Raw genomic sequence first — 22,888 nt, 5'->3', positions numbered from 1 at the left:
GGTGGACAACCATACGCGGCCTCCGACCTGGTAGGAAGGAGCGGGCGCTCGTCTGCGATCAGCCTGGAGTCTCTGGCGCTGTGCAGAGACCTCAAGGGACCTCTGGATCTGTACCCAAGAAGCACGTAGGACAGAAAGGTGATCCTCCACAGCCGGAATATCCTGGGGAGAGAATACCTCCGGTAACACGGCAGGTTGGAACCCATAATTGGCCATGAAGGGAGACGTCCCAGAGGAAGAGTTCACCGCCGTGTTCCTGGCAAACTCAGCCCAAGGCAGGAGGTCAACCCAATTGTCTTGGTGATCGGAGACATAGCAACGAAGGAATTGCTCCAAGGCCTGATTGGATCGTTCTGCGGCCCCATTGGACTGAGGGTGGTAGGCCGAGGAGAAAGAGAGATGAATCCCCAACTGGGAGCAAAAGGCGCGCCAGAACCTGGACACAAACTGACTCCCCCGATCCGACACAATCTCCTTGGGCAAACCGTGCAACCGGAAGACCTCCCTGGCAAAAATCGAGGCCAACTCTTGTGCAGAGGGTAACTTCTTGAGAGGAACACAGTGGCACATTTTGGAAAACCGATCCACAATCATGAGAATGACCGTATGGCCTCGGGATGCAGGGAGGTCCACAATGAAATCCATCCCCAGGTGTGACCATGGACGCTCCCCGGTGGCTATGGGTTGCAAAAGGCCCAACGGAAGGTGCCGAGGGGACTTACTCTGGGCACAAACGGAGCATGCCGCTACATATGCGGCGATGTCGGAACGTAGAGAAGGCCACCAGAACAGACGTGAAACAGCCCAGGACAGCTGATTCTTTCCAGGATGCCCCGCGGCCTTGGAGTTATGGTAGGTTCGCAACAACCGAGTGCGCAACTCCTCAGGCACAAAACATCTGCCGTTGGGTCTCCCAGAGGGAGCACCAGATTGAGCCGCCAAAATCTGCTCACCCAGGGGAGAGGTCAGGCTGGTGCGAATAGCGGCCAGGATCTGATTCGGAGGTATGACCGAAGTCGGAATCGACTCCTCCCCGGACAGCTCGGAGTACTGCCGTGATAAGGCATCCGCTCTGATGTTCTTGGAACCGGGTAGGTAGGAGACCACGTAATTAAAACGTGACAAGAACAGAGCCCATCTGGCCTGACGTGGTGTCAATCTCTTGGCCTCAGAGAGGTAGGTCAGATTCTTGTGGTCCGTCAGGATGAGAACCGGAACCACCGAGCCCTCGAGCAAGTGCCTCCATTCTTTAAGGGGCCTGCACGATGGCCAATAACTCCCTGTCACCAATCTGATAGTTGCACTCCGCGGAAGACAGTTTCCGGGAGTAAAACCCACAAGGAAGCAGAGGACCCTCTGGTGTTCTACGCTGAGACAGAAGGGCGCCTACTCCCGTCTCAGACGCGTCCACCTCGAGGACAAAAGGCAACCCAGGGTTGGGATGCGACAGAATCGGAGCCGACACAAAGGCGGACTTTAGAGCCTCAAAAGCTCGGATGGCCTCGAGCGGCCAGACCTGGGGATTACTGCCCTTCCTGGTCAGATCCGTGAGAGGCTTGGCTAGCATGGAAAAGTCCCTGATGAACTTCCGATAATAATTGGCGAAGCCCAAAAAGTGCTGCAGGGCACGAAGACCACTGGGCTGGGGCCAATGTAAGACAGCCGAAACCTTCTCAGGATCCATGGAGAACCCCTCAGCGGAAATGATGTAACCTAAGAAGGTTACCTGGGATCGGTGAAATTCGCATTTCTCAAGCTTACCGAACAGCTTGTTCTCTCGTAACCGTTGCAACACTCGTCTGACATCCAGAATGTGGGCCTCCATGGATTCAGAATATACCAAGATGTCATCCAAATAGACCACCACACACTGCTGCAACAGGTCACGGAAAACATCGTTGATGAATTCCTGGAAGACTGCGGGCGCATTGCACAACCCAAAGGGCATAACCAAGGATTCATAATGACCGGTCCTGGTGTTAAACGCGGTCCTCCACTCATCGCCCGCCTTGATCCTTACCAGGTTATATGCCGCCCTCAGGTCGAGTTTGGTAAAGACCGTGGCCCCTTTGAGGCGATCGAACAGCTCGGAAATCAAGGGTATCGGGTAAGCGTTCTTGATCGTGATACGATTGAGACCCCTGTAATCGATGCAAGGCCTCAACTCACCGCCCTTCTTTTTCACAAAGAAAAATCCAGCCCCTGCCGGGGACGAGGATTTGCGAATGTGTCCGCGAGAAAGCGCCTCCCTCACGTACTCCTCCATGGCCTCATTCTCCGCTACCGACAGTGGATAGACTTTGCCACGAGGAGGAACGGCACCAGATTGTAACTCTATGGCACAATCGTATGGGCGGTGCGGAGGTAGGGCAACCGCACGCACCTTATCGAATACATCCCGGTACTCCTCGTATTCAGGAGGCAACAGAGAGTCCGAGGAAGTACACAGCAACTTGACAGGCCCATGGATGCAACTAGCCCCACACTGCGGTGACCACGAGAGGATCTCGGCCGATCTCCAATCGAAAGTCGGATTATGCTTCTGGAGCCAGGGGTACCCCAAGACCACCGAGTAGTGTGGAGACGAAATAACCTGGAGACAGACCGACTCTCTGTGAACGGCACCAATGGCCATCCCCACTGGAAGGGTCTCCTGAGTCACGTGTGGCGGCAGAAGGGGTCTGCCGTCTATCGCCTCAAGAGCCAGTGGGGAACCTCGAGGCTGCAGAGGAATGGAATTGGCGGCAGCGAACACACTATCAATGAACAAACCACCAGCACCAGAGTCCACCAATGCCTGGGTCGTCACCGAGCCCCCGACCCAGGAGAGGACAACAGTAATCAGTGGTTTGTCAACACGGGAAAACGGGGACGAGGAGACTCCACCCAAGATCTGCCCCCGACAGGATCTCAGGTGCGAGCGTTTCCCGGACGGTTCGGGCATGCCAACCGAAAATGCCCACCGAGACCACAGTACATGCATCGGCCCTCGCGTCTCCGGAGTACCCTCTCCCCCTCGGACAGGCGAGCAAACCCCAGCTGCATGGGTTCACCCCCAGACAAGTCATCCCCAGGAGGCGTGGGAGGAGAGGGAGGCACGGGTGGGACAGCAAACGTAGGCGCCAATCTGTTAGAAGACCTCCGCAGGCTCTCCTTAAAGGAAGGTCTCTCCCTGAGTCTGGTGTCAATCAAAATCAGGAAAGAAATAAGGGACTCGAGCTCCACTGGTAGGTCCTTAGCTGCAACCTCATCCTTCAAGGCATCCGAGAGACCATGAGAGAAAGCAGCGACCAGAGCCTCATTATTCCAGCCCACCTCTGCTGCCAGGGTACGAAACTCAATGGCGTATTCAGCTACGGATCGTGAACCCTGTCTGATGGACATAAGGAGCTTCGCAGCAGAGGCAGCACGAGTCGGCACATCGAATACCTTCCGAAGAGAAGCAACAAAACCGGAAAACTCGGCAACCACCGGATTGTTGTTCTCCCATAAAGGGCTGGCCCAGGCCAAGGCCTTGTCCGAGAGCAGCGAGATCAAGAAGCCCACCTTTGATCTCTCAGTAAGAAAGGCATGTGGCAGCAACTCGAAATAAATGCCCACCTGGTTAAGGAAACCTCGGCACTGAGTTGGCTCCCCCAAAGCGCTGTGGAAGGGGGGCAGAACCGGTCATACCCCGAAACACCGCAGGCGCAGCAACAGGTGTCGGGGTAGACTCTGGCGCAACAACCGGAGCGGCAGTAGGAGCGGGCCCAGGAGCGACAACCGACCTATCGGCAACGGAAGCTAAATGAGCCGTGCGTTCAAGCAGGGTTTGCAACGCCACAGCGAACCGACCCAACAGGTGATCCTGCTGATCAAGTCTGGCAACCAGCGTAGGTAGCGAGGATGGCCCTGTACCGTCAGAATTCATGGCTTGGTCCTAATGTCATGGAACCATGAACCAGACGTACAACAAGAGATAAGTGGAAATAAGAAGGCTTTATTGAAAATCAAGCTGTAAGGCAAAAGTCCAAACGGATGGCTAAACCGAAGCAGGGTCTTGCGAAGCCAGAGGTCAGGAACCAGCAGGGTAGTCAGACGAAGCCTGGATCAGGAACCAGCAGGGTAATCAGACGAAGCCTGGATCAGGAACCAACAGGGTAGTCAGACGAAGCCAGGATCAGGAACCAGAAGCAGCAGCAGTCTTAGAAGCATGTGAACACAGGAGGACCAAGCAAGGAACTGAAGCCACAGACCTCCTATATATATGAGCTAGGCATCCAGCTCCTCCCAGTGGGAAGGAGAAGCCGCAGGGTGGGAGGCTACAAGAAACCCAGAAACCAAGATGGCCGCCAGCACATGTCAAACGAAGGAGAACAGCAAGAAGGTAAGACCATGACAGTATCAGAGGCAAGGCACTTAACCACACAGCTATAAGAGCTGTATGGCCACTGCCTGAAAAATATGAGACTTCTACTGTAGACTCGTTTATAGCTTTGATATCTAGTGTACATTCATCCACATGACAGCTGCCCCAGCGCACTCATCTCTGCTATATCTCTATATATGATAGCTGCCCCAGCACACCCAGCTCTGCTACATCGATACACATGACAGCTGCCCTCATTGTACAACCTTCAGAGTAGTTTTGTACAGATGTGTGCCCCCTCACAGTAGTTAAGCACACATTGTGCCCTCTCACAGTAGTTATGCCCACATTGTGCTCCCCTCACAGTAGGTATGCCCTCTCTGTGCCCCTTTCACAGTTGTAATGCCCTCTTTGTGCTCCCTTCACAATAATAATCCCCATTGTGCCCCCTTCATAGTAATAATCCTCATTGTGCCACTTCATAGTAATAATGCTCATTGTGTCGTGTCCCCTTCATAGTAATAATCCCCATGGTGCCTCGTTAATGGTAATAATGCCCACTGTACCCCCTTCATAGTAATAATGCCCATTGTGCCCCCTTCACAGTAATAATGCCCATAGTGCCCCTTAATAGTAGTAATGCCCTATGTTTCCCCTTCACAGTAATAATGCCCATTGTGTCCCCTTAATAGTAGTAATGCCCACTGTGCTAGTAATGCCCTCTGTGCCCCCTCCATTGTAGAAATTCCCATTGTGCCCCTTCACAGTAATAATGCCCACTGTGCCCCTTCACAGTAATAATGCCCTCTGTGCCCCCTCCATAGTAATAAAGACCTCTGTGCCCCCTCCATAGTAATATTCAAGTTATAGTTATTAGAGATGGGTTGTTGATCCAGGGAGTTATTCTGATTGACTGACTGGGAAGTCGGGAAGGAATTTTTTACCCTAGAATGAGGAAAAATGGCTTCTACCTCACTGGGTTTTTTGCCTTCCTCTGGATCAACAGGATAACAGGCTGAACTGGATGGACATACAGTATGTCTTTTTTCAGCCTTACAAACTATGTTCCAAAAAAAAAAAGATATACAAATATAATCAAACATACTATCAGGCTTAGACTGACCCACAGGGGTACAAGGTGAATCTCCCGGTAGGCCCCTAGTCCCTCACCCCCATGCACAAGTGGACCATGACACAGTACACTACATACACTATAATAGCTTGCACTACATATAGATAGGCAGTGTACAGCACCTCAACCAGCCTATGTTTATAGAAAATACTGGGTAGATCATTTAAAAAACTACCCACACAATCAGCTAGCTGACCTAAAGGTACAAGGGCAGGACAGCCAGGATCCTCCTTTCCCAGGGACCTGCCTTCTCAAAGTTGCTGCAGGAACCCCCATAATCAATCATCTTGTAGGTTTTTGCTGCTGCAACGCGCCCTCAGGGCCGCGTCTGGGGTATCCCTTGCCCCTTAGGAGGTTTCTACAAAATATGTCCCTCTTATAAAGCAAGTAAACGTGACCCCAGCTGCGGTTAAGCCGCGGAAGCTCAAGGCTCCCATTTGTAGATGGTAATGTTGGTACCCAGGGGTAGGATTACCAGAGTGGTCCAGGGTGGCCTACAACCTCTGTAGATGTTGTATACACGTGTCACAGTGTTCATATCTGGATATCCGTGGATTCCAGATGTGATGTGGTACGAAGCAATGCAAAAGGGGTAGTTGAACTTGGATGATGAACAAGTGGAACAAATGGAGTTCAGACTTTGTAGTAACGTTGAACAGTTACTTTTACTTGGCATAAATTGGTAATCCAAACAGCTTCCAAACGATATCTTGGTCATCAGCAGGTTTTGGCTTAACTTTGGCAGGCAAATACTTTTCTGCAACAATCTAAGTTCTGCTATGCGGTAGCTCTCTTAGCTCTGCTATACTTGGCTGGATAGTTAGGAAACTCTTCCTCTTCTGCTGGAACTTAAGTTAGCTATAGTCCGTAGTATGTCTCTTACTTATAGTCCTAGGAACTTCTTGTCCTGGCAGTGAGTACCTCAAGCTTCGGTTCAGCTTGGATGAAGGCAATGCAAGCCCAGGAGGGGACAAGCAACCACAGGCCTAGCAGAGCAGGCAGTGCTCTGCTAGCCAGCACACAACCTCTCCCTCAGGAGGGTGGACTAGAACTGCTTTCTAACTAACTAACTAAACTCCTCCCTCTAGCTACAGAGGGCTGGAAGGAACCAAAAGATTCCTCTCCAGGGAAGATAATACTGCCAATGTTGCTGCTATTTTGTGTAACCTACTTGTAGTAATCGCCATCTCCTGGTAAACCAGGTTATTACACTTGAAAATTAATTAGTGAGGTTGTTCCATATAAACCTCTTACCATAAGTTCCACAATGTTTATTACTGCGTTAGGAATAGCTAATGATAACTTTATAAATGAACAAGCAAACTAGGAGAGGGGGTAAAACAATGCTTCAGAAATCTTTACTCCTTAGAGAATACGGTAATTATTTGGGAACTTTAGTTATTGTCTTCTGATTTCACAATAGTTATAATTTTCTTCAAATCTTACTTAACCACCTCCCATCCGCACGTTGACTAAAAACATCCGGGAAGAGGTTCTATATCTCTGAATGGACGTTCTGGAACGTCCATTCAGAGATCGCAGCTGCACGCAAATCGTGCAGCTGCAGATCGGGTTGCCCACTGTCAGTGACAGCAGGGCAACCCTTAGAGAAGGCAGGGACAGTTCCCAGGTGTCCCTGCCTTCTAAATCGCTGTTTACACAGTGCTTTCTGTTCCGGCCCGGCGGTCATGTGACCGTTGGGGCCGGAGAGGGAAGGAGCTGTGCAGGAGCTGTCGGGTCTTTCACAGACCTCGATCAGCTCTGCACTGAGGCTGTACAGCTACTATGTCAGCCCCAGTTACAGGAGAAATCAATAGTAAAAAAAAAAAAGTGAAGGTAAATGTCCCCCAGAGGTCTTGTATTACCTTATGGGGGACGAAAAGTGTAAAATTAAAAATTAAAAAATGAAGTGTTAAAATAAAAAAATAAAAAAAAAGATTTCACATGTAAAAAAAAAAATTCCCCAAGTAATGAATAAAATAAAAAAATTTTAATAGAAAAAAAATCCACCCAGTCCGATAAACACCATAAAAAAATAAGAAAATCCCTGAAAAAAAAAACTATAGCTCGCTAAAAAGAGACACTAAAACATAATTTTTTTGGTTAAAAAAGTATACATATTAGGTATCGCCGCGTCCGTAACAACCAGCTCTATAAAAATATCAGATGAACTAACCCCTCGGGTGAACACCGTAAAAAACAAAAATAAAAACTGTGTCAAAAAAAGCAATTTTTGTCACCTTACATCATAAAAAGTGCAACACCAAGTGATAAAAAAGGCGTATGTCCCACAAAATGGTACCAATTAAACCGTCACCTCATCCCGGGAAAAAATGAGCCCCTACATCAAATCATCAAAATCATTCAAAAAATATAAAAACTATAGCTTTCAGAACATAAACACATTAAAACATAATTATTTTGTTTAATAAATGCTATTATTGTGTAAAGCTTAAATAAATAAGAAAAAGTATACATATTATGTATCGCCATGTCCGCAACCAATTTTTTGGTCACCTTGCCTCATAAAGTGTTATAATGAATGATCAAAAAATCATATGTTCCCAAAAATAGTACCAATAAAACTGGCACCTTATCCCCTAGTTTCCAAAACGGGGGTCACTTTTTGGGAGTTTCTACTGTAGGGGTGCATCAGGGGGGCTTCAAATGGGACATGGCATCTAAAAACCAGTTCAGCAAAATCTGCCTTCCAAAAACCATGTGGTGCTCCTTTTCTTCTGTGCCCTGCCGTGTGCCCATACAGCAGTTTATGACCACATGTGGGGTGTTTCTGTAAACCTCAGAATCTGGGTAATAAATATTGTGTTTTGTTTGGCTGTTAACCCTCGATGTGTTAAAGAAAAAATTGGATTAAAAAGGAAAATCTGTCAAAAAAGTTACAAATTTGATCTCCATTTTCCTTTAATTCTTGTGGAACTCCCAAAGGGTTAACAAAGTTTGTAAAATCAGTTTTAAGTAACTTAAGGGGTGTAGTTTCTACAATGGGGTCATTTATGGGGGTATCCACTATGTAAGCCCCACAAAGTGACTTCAGACCTGAACTGGTCCTTAAAAAGTGGGTTTTGGCAATTTTCTTAAAAATAAGTAATTCGTCTGTCACCACATTTGAGCATATTAGACTGATGAAATAGCGTTATATGTGACACTGAGAACTTAAAAACGGTACCTTTGTTGTATCTAATGGAGTTTTCTTTCAGCCAAAAATGAACTTTTAAGATTCTGTAAATGCGCCCTCTCAAGTGCCCAGGGCGGCGTCTCAATCGTCCGAGCCACAGGCAGCACCTCCTCAACGGCTCATAACCCCGCCCTCCGTGTGCCTCTGCCCGCTACGAATTTGACCGCGCAGCCGCAGTGGAAAAGGAGAGGAGGAGAGTAAACGGGCGGGCAGAGGCACACAGAGGGCAGGGTTATGAGCCGTTGAGGAGGTGCTGCCTGGGGCTCGGACGATTGAGACGCCGCCCTGGGCACTTGAGAGGGCTCATTTACAGAATCTTAAAAGTTCATTTTTGGCTGAAAGAAAACTCCATTAGATACAACAAAGGTACCGTTTTTAAGTTCTCGTGGCACATATAACGCTATTTGATCAGTCTAATATGCTCAAATGTGGTCACAGACTCCCTTTAAAAAAGAGCATCTGAAAATTGAGAACTGACTGGTTGCTATTGGCAAGAGCTCCAGTTTTATTTGCACTATACACATAAGTGGGGCCCAGCAAGTAAAATATAATACCGTACATACGACCAGCTTTACATTTTTCTTTCATGTACATTTATGAAGGCGTACAACCTTTTCAGTTGCTGTCCTGTAGCCTACCTGGTAATAACTTTCGTCTTGCCATAGCTGCCGCCCGGTGACTATCATATTCTACGAAGGCAAACCCACGATTTTTAGTTTTGTCTGCAGCACTGGGATAGACAATAACATCAATGACTCCATCTGTGACTTTCTTCATCTCAACTAGGATTTCTTCTCTCTTTTTGGTCTTTGGGATTCCGCCAACAAATAATCTACAATTGTCCACGCTGGCACAGACCCCTAACAATCTCCCATTTCTGGAAAAAAAGGAATTTTATTCATTTGGTTTGATTAAGTGAAATGGTTTGATGCCATAATCATGCTATCAATAAAGAAGCTTTTTGTGACCTTTCTCTAGATCAGTGTTTTCCAATCTTGTTACTGGAGGGGAACCGTTGACAATTTCGTATATCTCACTACTACCTGAAGAAGCCTTACAACATAAGGTAACACATTATATTATACTTGTCAAGCATATTTGAGCAGGATAACATCAGTTTGCTCAGTTTGGCATCCCTAATATAAAAGTAAACTTGATGCTCTCCTTTGTATACCCTGCAGTATCTGATATAAGGGGAAAAAAATCTAGATTTTAAACAAATTATCTTGCGACATTGATTAGTACAGTGATTTCCCTCTATATGGTATTTGTAAAGTTTTTTTATAGGTTTTATGCAAAATCAGTATGAAAAGATATTTTACCAATAGTTTAAAAATGTATAGGTTTTGATAAATTGTTTCTAAACTTACACGTGCCAATCGGGTACACGATCGTTCATACAACACTTGTTCCTGATCATTGGCCCACATAAATGCCAATCACATCTGTTAGGTGGGCCTAAAAATCTTTGGCAGCACATCTCCCAGTGCAAATACAGGATTGTGCTGCCAACAATATGAAAACTGTATGACGATTGAACGATCTTTTTTGTCTCTTATTGTTTGCATCAGAACCCTTTAGCGAACACTAATTGACTTGGCCAGACATCAATGTATAAAAGGACTCTAAGAGGGGCCTAAATGACCTATCTGTGCTACATATTGTATTCTAGAAATATGGATCCAAAATAATGATCTGGGTGACCATAGGTGTATTAGCAAAATCATTTTATACCTGCCCGAAGTTCTTGGATACCAGATAAATTGATAAGTTCATAGTGATAACGGGACATAGGGGCAAGATGTATATAAACCAACATTGTTTGACAGGGGTGCCAAGGGCCCACTAGTAATATTCATTTTGGGGGCCCACTGTATAACAACTTACAAATATTGTCGGCTCACATTGTAGCAGACAGCAGCAAGATGTTACAAGATCATTATGGAGGTCCCTGCAGTGACTTTGAGAGAGCAAGTCCCTAATGAAAGATTATATTGGCTGGCCTGTCTGTTTACATACGTCTTCTCAGCCACCTGATACATCTATGCTAATAAACTACAGTATCTACAGTATACGTAGTGCAGTCAGTCCTTTGCGCCATGTGCCACTTGCAGGTTATGGGGTCTAGGGGCACTCCTTGTTCAGGGGCTCACCGAGAGAATCACCTTTTCCCCTGTGGGCCAGTCTGAGTCTAGAAACCAACATAGCCCTATCAGCAAGCATGCAACACCATAAAAAAACTATAATTGTTAACAAATCACACTTTAGAAAAGTTATTACAAAACCACTGAACTTACCGAATTTCGTAATTATTGAGCTGCTTGATTGCATTTCTGGCATCTTGTCTGTTAGTGAATGTTACAAATGCATATCCCCTATTATTTCCATTGAAGTCCATCATCATTCTCATTTCATAGATTCTTCCTATCTGCAAAGATAAAATTCTATAATACACACAATAGATAGATAGATAGATATACAAATAGATAGATAAATAGATAGATAGATATACATAAACCATTTCATGCTAATAATAAAGGAATGGTCTAATTTAGTGTTGGTCGAGCGCTACAGTGCTCGGGTGCTCGAGTAGAACACCTCGGGATGCTCGGGTGTTATACCAAGTATCCGAGCACAATGGAAGTCAATGGGAGAAGCAGAGCACTAAACTCTGATGGTGGTGTCTGGTTCACATGAAAAGGTCAGAAAGCATCTTGCACTGCTGGGAACGATGTTGTCCAAGTAGTACGCCAATTTTACAGACTGACAATAATACGCACCAAACCGAAGATAAAATAGATTTTAGAGGAAAAAGTGTTAGGAAACATTCTTTCCTGTATATTTACTTGTATATAAAGTGCAAGTGCTGACAAAAATTACAAGGAAGAGGCACTCCGATACAACCTGTATATCACATAAAGGAGGGCCTCATTCACATTGTGGTAAAATTGTTCAGGTAGTGGGACTCCAATACACCCTTTAATTCACATAAAGGAGGGCATCATACACACCCTTGAAAAATTATGATTGATGGCCTGCTGGTGTCCCCTTAAAAACATTAGGAGCAAGAGACTGCTGGTGAGCTATCTAAACAATTAGGAGTGAGGGTCTGCTGCTGATCTGACCTTCTAAAACATTAGGGGTGAGGGTCTGCTGCTGAGCTGGCCATCTAAAAAATTAGGGGTGAGGGTCGGCTGCTGATCTGAGCTTCTAAAACATTAGGGGTGAGGGTCTGCTGCTGAGCTGACCATCTAAAAAACTAAGGGTTAGGGTCTGCTGCTGAGCTGACCATCTAAAAAAACTAGGGATGAGGGTCTGCTGCTGATCTGACCTTCTAAAACATTAGGAGCGAGGGCAGCCTAATAAGCATGTTGATATGATGGAGGAGGAGGACGAGGAAAGGAAGATTGAACCACATATCCACCACCCTTTTTTGTGGTGGAAGGGGTGCATGGGAATACAATGTATTCAATACACCATAAAAGCCACATTTAGAGTGCCTTTATGTTCAGCCGCTTTCCTCAGGTGGAGTAGAGAAGTCAGGGGCAATCCAGGCCTTGTTCATTTTGATAAGAGTCAACCGGTCATCATTTTCAGTTGACAGGCAGGTAAGCTTATCAGTTATTATGCCCCCCCCTCTGACAAACCGCTGGCAGCAGGGCAGGGCAGCACCTCCATGGCGTAGAGAGCCAGTTCGTGCCACGTGTCCAGCTTGGACACCCAATAGTTGTAAGGCACAGAGGGATCAGTGAGGATGCAGACACAGTCTGCTACGTACACCTTCACTATCTTCCAAAAATGTTCCCTACTTGTGACAGTAGGCAGCGCATCAGGTTGAGGGTACTGGTGGGGTGTCATAAAACTGTCCCAGGCCTTGGATAGTGTTCCCCTGCCTCTGTTGGAACTGCTGTGTGTTCCCCTTGTCTCCCCTCCTCAGTTGCCCAAGGAACTACGCACTCTGCCCCCCCAGCGTAAGCAGCTGAAAAATTTATGAGCAATTTTTCCACAAGGACCTTCTGGTATTGCACCATTTTGCTCGTCCTCTCCACCACAGGAATGAGAGATGAGAAGTTCTTTTTGTAGTGGGGGTCGAGAAGGGTAAAGAACCAGTAATTGGCGTTGACCAAAATGTGTACAACGCGAGGGTCATGGGAAAGGCAGCATAACATAAAGTCAGCCATGTGTGAGTCCCAACAGAAAAGACTTTGCTGTCCTCATCAGGAGGATGACTCTCAATCTCCTCATCCTCTTTCTCCTCTTCTGCCTATTCACGCTGAACCGATGGAATAAACCTGCTATGGGTACTGCCCTCTGTAGCGGAGGTAACTGTCTCCTGCTCCTCCAATTTGCGCTGAGAAGATGAAATAAGGGTGGTCTGGCTATCAACCTGTGTACTGTCTTCCCCCATTTCCACCTCTTCCACATGCAAAGGGTCCACCTTCATTGTGAGCAGTGAGTGTTTCAGTAGACACAGAAGTGGGATGGTTACGTTGATAATAGCTGCATCGCCACTTACCATCTGTGTTGCTTCCTCAGAGCAACACAGATGGAGATGTAGCGCAGGTAATGTCGCTGCCAACAGCAGCAAAAAAAATACACTGAATATCACTGATATTTCGGATGCGCTAACGTTATACAGGAGATGTAGCGCAGGTAATGTCACTGTCACCAGCGGCGAAAAAATTGCACTGAATGTCACTGATATTTTATATGCACTAACGTTATACTGGAGATGTAGCGCAGGTAATGTCGCTGCAACCACCAACCTTGCCTAACAAAAGAAATAAAATTCCCTACACTATCTGTCCCTTCTACAGCACAGCTCTCCCTGACTAAGACTGAGCCAAAACACGATGACGTGTTCCAGCCAGCCAATCACTGTAATGCCAGTAACCATCATGGCTACGGCATTACAGTGAGGGCAGTACTAACCTGCATGTTTATTGGCTGCGTAGCAGCCAACAAACGTGCGGGGAGGAGTCTCGAGCATTGCGCTCGAGCACACGCGGTATTCGGCTGAACATCAAGATGTCTACGTCATCAATATTTATTTATTAGTCTGCAAATAGAATTTCCACTGCCATGGCTTTTAATAACTTACATTTCAAAAAGTTTTATTCTGAAAATATGTTTTAATTAACAAACCTTTTCTCCTATACAATTTTTTTTTTTTACCAGTGAGTTAGTAGGACCTCACATCAAGGTAATTATCCTGTTTGGACTTGATTACAGAGAACCAAAGTATAGTGTAGACCCCCTAGTATTTTTTATCATTGATCCAATGTCCAAATAATATAAGGTTTAAAGCCAAATACAGATTAAAACATACATAAAATTAAAAACAACATCAGCAGGTATTTTCCCTATTCTCACCCAGTGGCCCGTGGATAACATGTGGCTCTCCACCGCTTGAAAGCTGTAGAAACTGTTGAACGTTAGTGTCACCAGGGACGGCACAGAATTACTACAACTGGGCACTTGGGTCAAACCCACCTCTTCCAGTTAAAAGTCAGCTAAATATTCATTAGGCTTCTTCACTTTTATTATTCACTAGCAGAAGGACCCGGCTTTGCACAGGTATATTTCATCTACTTCATTTAATGTTTGTGTGTGTCATTAAAAGATATTGAAATTATCCCCCATTACAGTGACATCTACAGTACCCCGCTCCTTTAACAGTGATCTCCACAGCCCCCACCCTTAACATTGAGCCCCCCACAGTGCCCTGCCTCTCTAAAATGGGACATCCACAGCAGCCAACCCCCTAACTTTGACCTTCAGAGCAGCCTGCCCCTTTAACAGTGACTTTCACAGCACACCACCCCCTTGACAGTGACCTCCACAGGGGTCTGCCCCCTTCACAGTGACCTCTACAGCACCCACCCATTAACACTGACCACAGGTTACAGTCCCCTTAACTGTGACCTCCACTGTTCCCGGCTCCCTTATCACTGACCTCCACAGTGCCCGCCCCTTTAACAGTGACCTCCACAGCGTCTTGCACCCTTAACAGTAACATCCATAACGGCCGCCCCTTTATTAGTGACCTCCACAGTATCCCGTCTCCTTAACATTGATTTCCACAATAGCCTGCTTAACAGAGACCTCCACAGTCCCTGCCCCTTAACAGTAACCTCCACAGTGCCCGCCCCTTTTTTGTGACCTCCACAGTGGCTGGCCCTTTATTTGTGACCTCCACCGTACCCTGTCTTGTTAACAGTGATTTTCACAATAACCCGCCTCCTTAACAGTGACCGCTACATCACCCCGCCCCTTAACACTGATGTCCATAGTGGACCGTCCCCTTAACTGTGACCTCAACCGTTCCTTGCCCCCTTAAAAGAGACCTCCACAGCGCCCCGCTCCTTTAACAGTGACCTCCACAGAATGCCTCCCCCTTAACAGTGACCTCCACAGTGGCCCACCCCTTTAACAGTGACCTCCACAGCAGCCACCCCGTTATTATTGACCTCCACAGTACCCCATCTCCTTAACAGTGATTTCCACAACACCCCGCCCCCTTAACAGTGGCCTATACTGCAATCTGCCCCTTAACACTGACCTCCATAGCGGATCGTCCCTTTAACTGTGACCTCCACAGCAGCGAGCCCCCTTAACTGTGACCTCCACAGCACTTTTCTCGCTTAACAGTGTCACCCACAGTGCTCTGCCCCTTTTAAAGTTGACCTACAACAGTGAAGAAAAATGGCTGGGTTGTTATTTAAACCTGGTGTAAAACTGTGTGTATGTGGAGACTAAGGGTCTGCGAGCTCTGAGTGGTTGCTAAGGGTCATGTGACCGTGTGTATGGCAGTTGGGATATGAGGAGAAAGACCTGAAGGCTTCTATTGGCTAATGTGGGTCATGTGATGGTGCCATATTCACATTTTGGGGGGAGAATATCTCAGGAACTGTACGTGCTAGAGAGCTGAGACCTGGTCTAAAACCTTCCCGGACACCTGATGTACCTGTGTGCCAAATTTCCTGATTGTAAATACGACGGTGCGGATTCCTTTAGCGGACATACATATATACATACACTCAGCTTTATATATTAGATTATGGTTCAACATCAACATGTCATGACTGAAACCAACTAACGATCCGTCCATGTTTGGGAATCCCCATGCTAGATGCAATGCTGTGTTAGATATAGTTGATTTTTATTGTACCTTTTCACATAATGGTATAAGTTCATCTTCAAAAAGATCTCGGGGAAGTTTGCCAATAAAGATCTCACATCCTCGTTCAGGAGGTGGGCCGTCCCACCCAGGCGGAGGACCTCCATATCTTCTTTGCCCATTTTCCTGTTGAATTAAATCAGTAATAAATGAACAATAATACATACTACATATTGAAATAGCATATGTCTGATGATGTATATAGCAATGAGTTTCAGCTAGACATTTTTTTTTTATGACTCTGAAATGTTATACTGTGTTGCTTGGTGAGGGTCAGTTTACTACAGAAGGCTACAATTTAGAGCTCGTTCACAGCTCTGCAGTCTCTTTGTCCTTTATTTCAGTACAGAAAAAGGAAACTAATGACAAAACTGATCTTATAGTTTACTTTGGGATCAGATATATTTCTAGTATTATCAGATGGGACACCAGATGTCTTCATGAGCCGGAGAGAGAAATGTTGCATGCAATATTTTTATGTCTGGCTATGGACAAGCATTACAACTTTTCTATCAGTTGTGTCTAACCAAAAAGGTGAACCGACCCTTGGCCGTCAGTTTTGGAACTAATGAACCTGTGCTTTAAATGCTATCAGCATTCACTTTATAATATTATTTATATTGTGAGGTCTAAGGTTCTATGGGTAGGAGTATTCATTTACCAGCTGTTATGATGAATTAAGTAGTTTTTTTTTTAATGAGTGCCATTGACAACCATATACGTTTCCAGCATCAATCTGTGGTATAAGGTGGCAAAAAGAGAGTCTACAGCTCTCAGAATATCTGATGTTTCTGACATCAAGCACTTCTATTAGTTGACAACTTTCTCTTTCAATCCCTGATACAACCCAACTCAAGTCAGACCAATGTTTAACCAACTTCACACTACTGATCCAAACTACAAAAGGTGATCATTTTATGAACATTCTGTGCCTAGACTGATAACCTTGCGATGAGTGGAACTAAGTCAATTTGCTTGGCTTCGATTCACTCAACACTAATGCCAAGCATCCACTGCATGGTACAAAGTTATACTGTATTATACTACGTATAATACTTCAAAGGAAGTCTGTGACCAAGAAATTCACTGATAAACCAGGCTCAGTGCCTTGTGGGTCCACCCTCGGTGCACTTAACTGCTCATCTGCATATGGATTAAAAGAACTTTTTCTCTACAATCAAGCGAAGGATCACTAAGTAAAATAAAAATTGCATTCAAATATTGTACCTGGTTTAACAGTGAATTTTACGGTGACAGACTCCCTTTATGACATAGGATATACTTTATCATAATGTCGTTAAGAAATGACTAGACACCTTGGGAGACATATATCAAGATCTGCGTTTTACATGCTGGTCTTAAAGGAGTTGTACAGCGATTTACATTCATGACCTATCCTCAGGATAGGTCATCAATATCTAATCAGCAGGGTCCGGCACCCTGGAAGTGCATCTCGGAAGTGCAGTGTAATGTCGAGTACTCACTCCATTCACTTGAATGGAGCTAGTGCTTGCAATTACACTACGCTGCCACTCCACAGAAGAAGATGTGTAGTCTAAGGACCAGGAAGCAGTGCTTGCATGGAGTGCTGCCTTCTTGTCAAACAGCTGATCAGTGGGGGTCCTAGGTGCCTATGTGTACAGTATTAGAAAAAGTTTTTCCCTTGATATACGAGATCAAACATTATAAACAATAGTGCAAATGGTCCCAGGCACTGCAGATATGAAAGAGGAGATGAATGTTTAATGAGTCATCAGTAATCAGTTACGTATGGATTACCTTTTAGAAGTGTGTAAATAAAGCCCAGATCTCCTAGGCTCAAGCATTTATGCATGTGTAAGGCAGATCATCGATTGTCCACTACTCTCTATTTTGTGGACCCGTTTAATGAAAGGATTGCATGCTAACAAGATTGAACAATTTTTTTTCATAGGTGCCTTGTGTTTAGTTTTAAGACTAAAGCATCAGTACTCTTGATTCCCCAATTTTATGAAAGCATCAAATCTGAAATTGAAGTTCTTATCCAGAATAATTGCTTTCTTAGTTTCCACTGTATTTTACATTTTTGAGCACCAGTTTGTAGGTGAGCAGCTCTTCCAACTGTAATGGAGGTCAAGACCATAGTCATTTTGGATTGATGGAGCTGACTTTTTTAGTTGTTCAGCAAGTATATCAACTTCAGTTTTACAGGTCCCCTTTAAAGTGTGTAGGGAATTGCAATACAGTTCCATTCACTTGAATGGGGCATTGCTTCAATTCCTTGGACAGCATATTTTGGGCTAGACCAATAATCCTGAGACTGGAGGGTTCAAAGAGTTGGTATAGTACTGTGGCCCATTTTGTTGCACGTCCTGGAGGTTGATCCTAGTGATACGCCATCACTTTATCAGATGGGAATACCCTTTAAAGGTACCCTTTCTGATTAAAGTTGCTGCAGCAATTAGCTGGTCATTTTCCCACATTCAAAGCCAAACAGTGGATTCTGCCAAGGGGAAGCTTGAGCAAACTAAATGGGCTATTGTATGGAAGCCTCTCAGATGAGTCATCAACCATAATATTCATTATTGATATTGTATTAATGAACATTTTACAATGCCAATTGCTGTTATACAGTAGCTACAGTGTCAAAGTAATAGCATGGTGTTTATAAAAAAAAAGTACCACCTAGTGAATATCTAAGAACCCGTTGTAAAGAAGCACACCATATTCTTCAGCCACCATATCAAAGGTCAAACATAATTCTCTCCAAAACCAGCTCAATAGCCATGGATCTGCAGCAATGCCCCAACTTCTAACAAAGATCACTGCATCTTTCCTGAATGCTTGCAAAAACTCCATCATTTTATTGACTTATCCATAAATTTGGGGATGATTGGCAGCCATCTCATACAGTAAAAGTCAAAGTCTAGTCATAGATGGCCATAATCTTATATGACATTCATCAACGACTTTCACCAATATTGTATGGTAAAAAAGTTGCAAATTATGGTACTAAATTCGCTAAATGACTTGCCAGTGCCACTCTTGGTTTGTTTGTTGAGGATGCCATCTTGGATGAGAATGCCACAAGTTAACACAACAAATCAAACAAACCACCTCATAACTGCCTACAGTGATCTGTGGCTTTCCTTGGGCTTCCATTGACGGGAGCAGATCTGTCGTTCGGCATGAACAACTTTTTAACTACATCATGCAACAAAGATCAAAAAGATCCAAAACCTATCGATCAGCATCTGTCCCTTCATGTTATGATTGGGTGCAGATGGTCTTTTCAGATGTGCAAATGTCTAGTGCATGGTTATGTTAGTGGTGACCTTGTAATTACAAATATCCAACCAATTTCTATGCAGTCAGACCTAAATCAATTTAAATTCATGTGTGTAAATGTCCTATTGATGGGACTGAAATATGTCTAATATGCAAGAAAACTGTTCGGCTGAGCTGCTTGTGTTGTAAATAGGAAAATGGAGTAAGACGCTGCCGGACGCCTCTGGTGGAAGGCTAATCTCCCTGAAAACAAATTAATTTCAACATATCCAACTCACATCTCCCCTGACATCAAATTAGATCGCAATCTTGAAATCCCCCACACATAGAAGTGTGAGGTTTGTTTGGCAATCTAATGTGTATGGGAAGCTCTCTCTGATAGGTGATGTCATGGGAAAGAACATTTGGGCAAACTGAATTTCTTTGCTGCATCCTTTTGATCTCCCTGGATAGGCAGAAACCAGTCCTGTACGGAGACTTAACGGAAGTGCTCCATGGCATTGAGACTTATTGGCAACGCTCCATGGAAAACAAATATGCAAAGAGGTATCTCACAAGGAAGAGAACCATTTCATCAGCGCCAGCTATTGGAAGTGGCTCCTTATGAGTCAGAATTCGACTTTCCAATAAGCCTCAGTCTGGCTATAATTCCTTGTCAAATTCCAAGGCTTGTTGGAAAGTCAGATTTTGACTCATAGCTTGCCACTTCCAATAATTGGCAGCTGATAGCTCCTCTGACTACATCGATAACACACACGCTTGCCGAAACTGGGCATGCATGTGTATGGGGAAGTCAGAAGAGATAGCTGTTGTCCGAATAAGCCTATGGAGGGTGTACGGGCACCTTTAGGACTAAAGGGCACGTTACGTGGGCCAAAAATATATAGGATTGAAGAAAGAAATACTGCATACAAGGCTGCACCTCTTGTTATAAAAATATATAATTTATTAGAAAACACAAAGCCCAAAAATTAAAATCATTGTATACAATTACAATTACAACACTGTGTGTGGACTAGACATAGTGTATGTCAAACACACATACCTACAACCACCAATTTCTAAATGGAAACATATATACGCTGCCAAAGTAGTACATAATGCATGAATAAGGCATTAAAAAATGCAAATACTTATCAAATTGGAGAATCAGCGGTCATGGTGTGTAGGTCAGGTATGCCCTAGTCATATCGCCAGGTCAAACTGGCTTCCTCAGGGGTCCATAAACCAGAATAAATGTGCACAGTATATATACATAAACAATTAGTAAGTGATAGATGTCACCTGATAAAAAATAAGCTCACAAAAGGCAAGCGAGTGTGGTGTGGCTGCATTGATGCTCCCATTGCAGAGCCAATGTCTCTACATAATGGCGCCACCTAATGTAAACCGGTGTCTCTAAACAGGTAACATCTATCACTTACTAATTGTTTATGTATATATACTGTGCACATTTGTTCTGGTTTATGGACCCCTGAGGAAGCCAGTTTGACCTGGCGATATGAGTGGGGCGTACCTGACCTACACACCATGCCCACTGATTCAAGTATTTGCATTTTTGATGCCTTATTCATGCATTATGTACTACTTTGGCAGCGTATATATGTTTCCATTTAGAAATTGGTGGTTGTAGGTACTTGTGTTGGACATATGTCTAGTCCACACACAGTGTTGTAATTGTATACAATGATTTTAATTTTTGGGCTTTGTGTTTTCTAATAAATTAGAGGTGCAGCCTTGTATGCGGTATTTCTTTCTTCAATTCTATATGATTTTGTATTAATACCGTGGTTTGCACTCTGTGATGTTTATTTGGTGTGCCCCCTAATTCTAGTCCTTTGCTACATGGGCCAAGAATCCCACAGATAATTGTTAATAGGAACTCTCGTTAGCGATTATCTGGCGCTGTAAATGTGCCGCTGATTATCCGAGAGAACAAGCGAAACACTCGTTCATCAGGTAATCGTATCATTCATGTGGTCTCAAAATTCATTGCTTGCCGGCAGCAGAATGTGCTGGGTAAACAGCATCTGCTGCCGGCATACAATGAGTCTGTACGGGGAAGAGCGATGGCATTAGTGATCACTCCCCATACTGTGGAGGAGATCGCTACATGTAAATGCACCTGTCCCCTCCACTGACGAGCAGGCGCTTGTCTAGAAGGAACACTTCCGGGTTACGGCTGGATCTCCACTACCCCCTATTATAGTGAATGGGGCCGGACAGAATGCAGTACGCGGCTGCGCCCAGCAGGGACGGATCCGACAGGCTGGTACCGGCCTGACAGCCTGCTGGATCTGTTTCATGCATATGTGTAACAATCCTAAAGGGACTTCTAGATTTCATGGCTACCTCACTAATCCCTATACCATCTACTACAGACACTGCTGATAATTATATTCATCAGATCAAGGATACATTTTCTGTGTGTGGCTTTAGAATTCAGTAGAACAAAGAAAGAAACAGCAATAAAAAAAGAGTAAAACAGGCTGCAGACAGAGAGAGATAAGGGTGAGTTGACTGAGAGACAACAAAAAAAGAGGCACATGTGATAACAGAAAAGAGATAAACAGCCCAAGCATGAAGGGGAGGACACAGGGCACACAAGGTGCTATACAGAACCATCGATCAGGAGCTTGTGTCTAGTCGTGGACATGCGCTCAGAATTGGGCCGTGCATCAGAGACATCTCCGTTTTATAACTTCACCCATATTAAAAGGAACCCTCTAATACCTTCACGCATAGAAGACTTTGTTTAACCGTACTTGGAGTTATATATTTTTTTCCAGAATTAGCTCCACACTCGTCTATGGGCTGTATCAATATTTCAGCGTGTTAGCAATATCAGGGACTCACATCCGACAGTATATTCTAACACAGAGGCGTTCCCATGGTGATGGGGACGCTTCAGGTTACAATATACTAAAAAACTGTGTACATGACTGCCCCCTGCTGCCTGGCAGGTGCTGCCAAGCAGCAGGGGGCAGACCCCCCCCTGTTTTTAACTCATTGGTGGCCAGTGCGGCCGGCCCCCCCTCCCTCCCCTGTAGTTAACTTATTGGTAGCCAGTGGGCCCCCCTTCCTCCCTCCCCTGTAGTTAACTCATTGGTGGCCAGTGCGGCCGCTCCCCCCTCCCTCCCCCTCCTAATTAAAATCTCCACCCCTATCATTGGTGGCAGTGGAGAGTACCGATCGGAGTCCCAGTTTAATCGCTGGGGCTTTGAAAAAGCTTTTATGCAGACGGATCTGCGGATCCGTCTGTGTAAAAGTAGCCTACGGCCACGGATCACGGATGCGGATGCCAATCTTGTGTGCATCCGTGTTTTTTCACGGACCCATTGACTTGAATGGGTCCGTGAACCGTTGTCCGTCAAAAAAATAGGACAGGTCTTATTTTTTGGACGGACAGGAAACACGGATCACGAATGCGGCTGCAAAACGGTGCATTTTCCGATTTTTCCACGGACCCATTAAAAGTCAATGGGTCCGCGAAAAAAAACGGAAAACGGCACAATGGCCACGGATGCACACAACGGTCGTGTGCATGAGGCCTACCCCTGTATTCTGTTGAAGATTTAATGTCTTCCCAATGTAAAGTGCCAGGAGTGCAGATATATAGTAGGTAAGTGTATACAGTGATTAGTCACAGTTATATAAACATTCTGACTCACATTCCCTGTCTGTACTATCTGTGTGTGCTGACTCTCCAGTGTAGTTCTATGAGATCTAGCTTCATACTGGTGTCCCTGCCTCCTGCATGTAAGA

The 22,888-nt window shown here is 45.0% G+C and overlaps 1 protein-coding gene across 2 annotated transcripts in view; it reads right to left on the bottom strand.

The window, feature by feature from the left end:
• The window catches only part of A1CF (APOBEC1 complementation factor), a 92,686-nt gene that overhangs the window by 49,281 nt on the left and 20,517 nt on the right, over positions 1-22,888 (bottom strand). For both annotated transcript variants that reach the window (XM_044299812.1, XM_044299813.1), the window contains exons 3-5: positions 15,848-15,982; positions 10,974-11,104; positions 9,315-9,553 (exon numbers count right to left, since the gene is read on the bottom strand). In XM_044299812.1, coding sequence (XP_044155747.1) covers positions 9,315-9,553; positions 10,974-11,104; positions 15,848-15,982 — 505 coding nt within the window. The remainder of the gene's footprint in view (positions 1-9,314; positions 9,554-10,973; positions 11,105-15,847; positions 15,983-22,888) is intronic.

The sequence above is a fragment of the Bufo gargarizans genome, chromosome 6, assembly GCF_014858855.1.
Source record: "Bufo gargarizans isolate SCDJY-AF-19 chromosome 6, ASM1485885v1, whole genome shotgun sequence".
NCBI classification, from domain to species: domain Eukaryota; kingdom Metazoa; phylum Chordata; class Amphibia; order Anura; family Bufonidae; genus Bufo; species Bufo gargarizans.
This window is presented reverse-complemented; position numbering and strand designations above follow the sequence as displayed.